Source organism: Prunus persica, chromosome G7 (assembly GCF_000346465.2).
Source record: "Prunus persica cultivar Lovell chromosome G7, Prunus_persica_NCBIv2, whole genome shotgun sequence".
NCBI classification, from domain to species: Eukaryota; Viridiplantae; Streptophyta; class Magnoliopsida; order Rosales; family Rosaceae; genus Prunus; species Prunus persica.
This window is the reverse complement of record NC_034015.1, coordinates 9,197,475-9,203,540: the sequence shown is the minus strand read 5'-3', so window position 1 is coordinate 9,203,540 and position 6,066 is coordinate 9,197,475. Positions and strand designations below refer to the sequence as shown.

Below are 6,066 nucleotides of genomic sequence, written 5' to 3'. Positions count from 1 at the left end.
GATAAAAGTGGGCCATTTTAAGTTTGAGGAGGTAAAATGGGATTTGATCAAATTTTCAGGGGCATTGGTGTAATTAAGCCAAGAAAGTATGGAAGAGAAGGGGGAGAGAAATTGAGCTCTGCACTGAAGAGAAAACGAGGAAGAGAGAGAACGTGAATATACTTGGGGGCAATTGATGTAAATTCTAAAGTTGATAAAGGGTATTTTTGGTAATATGAAAAAATCATTCATTAAACATCAGCGCAGCGCCTCCCCCAAACTTAAGCCTCTCTCGTCTCTTCTCTTACCTTGGGGTTTAGGGTTTTTCAGTTTTCATAGTCTCTGATTGAGGAGAAGGGGAAGAGAGAGAAGAGAGGAGTTTGCAGCCGCTGTACCAGAAAACCAGAGGTGTGCCTTCAGTTTCTTCTCGCCTGCTTCTATCCATTTTCTGCCTTCTCTCCTCTGGCTAGGCGTATGCTTTTTCTTCTTTTTTTTTTCTTTTTTTTTCTCAAAACTTTGCTTCTTGTTGTACGGTGAAGTTTTTGTATATGTATATAGATATGAAAATGAGTAAATGTAATTTTGGGAATGTTAAAAAGAAGTAGTTATGAAGATCAGCACGCCCCAATTTTGAATCCCGGCTCTATCACTTCGCACAACAATTTAGCTTAATTACGAGCGGTTCGCATTTTTTTTTGGTTTTAGATTGTGATCATTGATTCTAATGCCAAATTGGAAATTTTTCAATAGAACCTACAATTTGACATAAGGAATTACCCTTTTTCTTTTCCTACTACTGAGCTTTGTTTTCAAGGAAATGAAAGAGCTAGCTTTTTGTGATTATAGGATATGTCTGATAGCGAAGGATATGACTCGGATGATTATCCATCAATCAGAGGCTCAGACTCAGAAGATGAAGAGAGTGGTTCCTCTGGAAATGAGGTTAGTGGAAATATGAAGGAAAAAAAAGGTTTAAAGATGTAAAGATATGGCTTATTTTTCCATGCCATTTTAGCTGTTACTTTGATTTCAAATATTATAAAGCTACACTATAGGTAATTAATTTCCATGATTTGGTAGAACAATGAAGCCGGTTTGATTCAAGAAGTTTGTTGTTTTGACTGTGCGTTAATATTTTTAACTATAACCATGGCAGGACGTTCTCAACACAAGCAACAATGATCATGGTAATGATGACGAAAGTGATAGTTCTGAACTTCATGAAGGAGTTGAGGAGAGTGATTCATCTGAAGATGAGGTCTGTTGTTTTATTCTTATCATAAGCAAATTAAATGTGATTTTATATGGTATAGTTACCTGAATGCACTCAAGTGACTTCTCTCTCCTTTTTTCTGTTTTTAATAGGTGGTTCCTCGAAATACAGTTGGTGATGTCCCCTTGGAGTGGTATCGGGATGAGAAACATATTGGTTATGACATTACAGGGAAGAAGATAAAGAAGAAGGAAAAAGAAGATAAATTGCAATCCTTTCTTGCTAGTGCTGATGATTCGAAGAACTGGTGTGCTTTTATTTCTAATATGTTGATAGCATTCAATTAAAGGATGTTAAATATCTACAATTTTCAAGTGTATATTGTTTACTCTGGTTTTGTTACTTTTCAGGCGCAAAATTTATGATGAATATAACGATGAGGATGTAGAACTCACGAAAGAAGATATCAAATCTATAAGTAGATTGCTCGAAGGAAAGGCTCCGCATCGTGACTTTGATCCTTATGCGGTCTGTAGATAACACTCATCCAATTCTAATTAATATGATATTCTCATTGTTTAAATAGTAATATTCATATGACTGCAGTACATGGCTATTTATAGGAACTTTCTTACAAATGAATTCCTCATTTTAAGTTGAAGTTAAATTCTCCATGTTTCAAGTGCAGCCATATGTTGATTGGTTTAAATGGGACGACTCCAAGCATCCACTGTCAAATGCACCTGAACCCAAGAGACGATTCATTCCTTCAAAATCTGAAAGTAAACTGGTAAGGCATTTTTAATGTATTGCTCCTGTTGGGTGTTTTCTTTCCTTTTTCTTTCTTCTGTAGCTTTATTTTATTTTCAACTCAGCTGCTGAGTTAAACAAATGTACTAGAGTTTGTTTGATTGGAAAACTTATTATTTTAATTTAACATGGTTTCCTGTTCGTCTTATGCACTTCTTCTGATGAATCTACAGGTTAATAAGATCAAGTTGGCCATTCGTAAGGGTTTAATTAAGCCTAAAAAGTCCAAAGAGGAGGAAGAAGAAGAAGAAAGTGTTTATCCCTTGTGGGGAGATGACTCTAATTCAACGGGAAAGAATGATCATCTATCTTACATTCCTGCACCAAAACCAAAATTGCCTGGTATTAATTTTCTTCCATATTATGAGGATTGTGAAAAGTCAGATATAGAGCAATTCTTTTTTGCTGGCATGAAGTAACTTGAGACTTGATGGAAATTATTTTTTGCATTTAGGTCATGAGGAGTCCTTCAATCCTTCTTTAGAATACATCCCAACACAAGAAGAGATCAATTCTTATCAGTTAATGTACGAGGAAGACCGTCCTAAATTTATACCTAAAAGGTAATATTCAATGTGACTTGAAATTTGGACTAATCGTAATTTGCTACTCTTTCTGATAATACAGCATCTAATAAGCACACTGTTATCATATTTGGTAGGTTTACATCTATGAGAAGCATCCCTGCATATGAGAATGCTGTTAAGGAATGCTTTGAAAGATGTTTGGATCTATATTTGTGCCCCAGAGTCCGGAAAAAACGCGTAAGTGAATAATCCTGATTGAGGAAAAGATTCCGCAGTGATTATTTGTTTGGGTTTTGATTGTTTTGCAAGATGTTTCAATTTGTACAATCTACTTATACTCATATGAGGACAAGGATCAAATTATTCAAAGTATATCCTTTAATGTTCCAGCTTAATATCGATCCTGAGTCTCTGAAGCCCAAGCTACCAAACCGAAATGATCTCAAGCCTTACCCTGTATCATGTTATCTTGAGTATAGAGGTCACGAAGATGCAGTTACATCAATTTCTGTAGAAGCTTCAGGGCAATGGATTGCATCAGGTGTGGATGACATTCTTAATTCTTTGCTGCATTCAGTAACATAATTGAAATCGGATGTAGGTCTCATCATCTGTTCTTCTTACAGGTTCATTGGATGGAACTGTGCGTATTTGGGAGGTTGAAACTGGTAGATGTCTAAAACACTGGAAGATTGGTGAAGCCGTCAAATATGTTTCTTGGAATCCTAATCCCGAGCATTCTATACTGGCTGTCTCTGCGTAAGGCTGCATTTATTTTTGGGTTTATTTTTCATTTACATTTGTTTCATTGGGGATCTTGCTACCTAACTGTAAATTAACTGTCGGTAAATTTTAGGGGACAAGACGTACTTCTTTTGAACACTGGTTGTGGGAATGAAGAAGTACAGAAAAGTACAAAAGAACTTCTCTCTGTTGAGATGCCTATGCCAGATGACTCTGGTCAGTGTGAGATCGTCATAGCTTTCAGTATCATAGATCAAATGAATGGTTTCTAACCTTTGCAAAATATGTTCTGCTTACATAGGCAAAACAGCATCCAGTGTAAGCTGGCTTCAAGATGATAAACTCGAGGGAATCAGGTTAAGGCACTCCAAGGTACTTGGCCTTTTCCTTCACCAATTTATTTGTGGTTGTGGAAGTTTATAAGTTTCTTAAGCTGAAGTCAAGATTAGAAGGTTGGTCTTTCTACAAAGAATTCTAACTGCTTTCTTTGTTGGGCTCCTGCAGACCGTGACTGCAGTAGAATGGCATCGTAAAGGAGACTACTTTTCGACAGTGATGCCAGCGGATATCCTTTTTGCACATATATACACATATTTTTATATTATATGCTACTTTAAGCACGACACAGATGGGTTTAGGTATGTGTTTTTATTTCTTAGACATGTATGGGAAATGAGGTTTATATTTGTTGTTTGTACATGAGTTATTATTAAATTTCTGATAACAAAACAAAGTTACATCAAATTAGTCATCTCCTCGGATTTTCTTGACTTTGGCTTTACGTGAATCAAGAGCTATTTTTATACACAAGCTCTCTAAGAAGTTTACCCAGACACTTTCATTCAAGTTGCAAGGGCCTGCTGTTACTTCAGTTTTTCATCCTACACGTTCCTTCTTCTTCATTTCAACAAAGAAGATTATTCGTGTTTACGATCTGGTGAAGGAGGGAAAGCTTGTCAAAAAACTTGAGACTGGACTACGTGAAATCTCCTCTATTGCAGTTCATCCTTCTGGTAGTTTTTATTATTATATATATATATTTATTAATTAAATTTTGCTAACTATATTCAACTGAATGGATTGAGTCCATTCTTTGTTCTATTCTTCGTAACAGTTGTGTGTGAACGGTACTCTGATTTATCTGGTTGTACTGTTAATGCAGGTGATCATATAATTGTGGGGAGCGGAGAAGGAAAACTATGTTGGTTCGACATGGACCTTTCATCTAAACCCTACAAAACTCTCAAGTATGTCACACATTTCTTTTTCAAATAATTATGCAAAATAAATAAATGAATTGTAGGGTCTTTTCTTTTGGTTATTTGGAGAGGGGGTTAATACTTTCTTGCATGACACTGGTTTACTTTAAATTTTACAATCTCTGAAATGGATAATGCGTAGATTTCTGGAAGATGTTATCTAATAGATACACAAACATCAAACCAAATATGCATACACATCAAATTCTATTTGCCTGATTTTTGCTCATATATTGTTTTTCTTCTGACATTTTGAACATTTATCAGGTTGCATCAGAAGGACATCAACAATGTGTCTTTCCATCGCTCGTACCCCCTGTTTGCAACATGCTCAGATGATTGCACCGCATATGTTTTCCATGGGATGGTTTATTCAGATCTTAACCAGAACCCTCTTATTGTTCCATTGGAAATACTCCGCGGTCATTCGAGCACGAATGGGAGAGGTGCGCCCTATAGCTTTATTTTGTTTGTATTCTGTTGGGTATTTTAACAAGATGAAAGAAATGCTGCCAGTGATTGGGTAAAAAGGTTAACTGAATGCTGGGCATCATATTAAACATACTTTCACCAGCGTGAATGTTTTTTAACGTATGATATGTTCAAGGCCCCTTCTCTAGAATTCGGATTTGATAATATGCGATTAGGAGTTGGCGAATAGAACGTTCCAAGTTGCAGGCCAAATTTATAGTCAACTCAGTTTCTGGGTGTAATTCAAACTAAAAATAAGACCTAAATCTTTTATTGACTGGTTGTATGCAGGTGTAATGGACTGTAAATTCCATCCAAGGCAGCCATGGTTGTTCACTGCGGGTGCAGACTCAGTTGTCAGACTGTATTGCCATTGAGAGGAAAAGAAAGCAAACCGCCTTTACCGGATCATACTGCAAGCTATGGATATCACTGGTCAGGCCTGAATTTTCTGTGCTCTAAATTGTTGTATGTATCATGTGTTTACTGAAATGGTCTGGTCATAATTTTGACAGTATACAACTATTTCATTTCTGTTAACCTCGCTATTTAATTCATATTCCATTCGTATTTTATTGAGTAGAACGTGTTTTGGAGCTTATGATTATTTTTCTAGCAGTAAAGTGTAATGGTGGTTTGTTTTGGGTCAGTCTTTCTTTAGGGCAGACATTTTGTTATATCTATCAAGCACTGGCTCTTTGCTGGACAAGGACGATAAATTTTATTTTTCAAGTTTGCAATGATTTTACCTTGAATTCAGAACATTAACGAAAATTAATGTAACTAAACGCAACTGATTGCAAGCTCAAGTGCCCGTATATGTCTGCTACCTGTACACTTCCCAACCCAGATCCTATGGTTGATGTGCGGTTTTAAAATGTAGCAATATAACAAGGGAAATGGTACGTAGACCATCTTGTGTACGACCTCTTAATAGAGGCGAAGCCCATTGTATTGGTGAACTCCATCGCCATTAGAGAAGTGGTACATAAGGGGTGAAGATTCGCGGTTGTATACAATCTCCAAGTTTGGAAGATAATTAAGTATTGCTATCTACTACTAC

The 6,066-nt window shown here is 36.3% G+C and overlaps 1 protein-coding gene across 2 annotated transcripts; it reads left to right on the top strand.

Moving 5' to 3' along the window:
• On the top strand, positions 225-5,729 carry LOC18769117 (ribosome biogenesis protein BOP1 homolog). Of its 2 annotated transcripts, none has more exons than XM_007204557.2 (18): positions 225-387; positions 826-921; positions 1,136-1,237; positions 1,345-1,499; positions 1,603-1,720; positions 1,881-1,982; positions 2,176-2,344; positions 2,457-2,565; positions 2,664-2,766; positions 2,920-3,070; positions 3,156-3,288; positions 3,386-3,489; positions 3,575-3,645; positions 3,778-3,838; positions 4,056-4,286; positions 4,436-4,520; positions 4,800-4,978; positions 5,295-5,729. In XM_007204557.2, the coding sequence occupies exons 2-18, from the start codon at positions 829-831 to the stop codon at positions 5,378-5,380; spliced, it is 2,052 nt and encodes a 683-aa protein (XP_007204619.1). In that variant the 5' UTR covers positions 225-387; positions 826-828; the 3' UTR covers positions 5,381-5,729. The 2 variants fall into 2 exon arrangements, with proteins under 2 accessions (XP_007204619.1, XP_020424380.1); XM_020568791.1 differs by having other exon boundaries at positions 254-451.

What these genes read in the sequence shown, in the direction of transcription:
- LOC18769117 (XM_007204557.2), top strand. Translation starts at nt 829, where the DNA reads ATGTCTGATAGCGAAGGATATGACTCGGATGATTATCCATCAATCAGA. An exon ending in ACCAAAACCAAAATTGCCTG is followed by an intron (nt 2,345 to 2,456) that starts GTATTAATTTTC and finishes TTTTGCATTTAG; the next exon opens with GTCATGAGGAGTCCTTCAAT. An exon ending in TTCGAGCACGAATGGGAGAG is followed by an intron (nt 4,979 to 5,294) that starts GTGCGCCCTATA and finishes GGTTGTATGCAG; the next exon opens with GTGTAATGGACTGTAAATTC.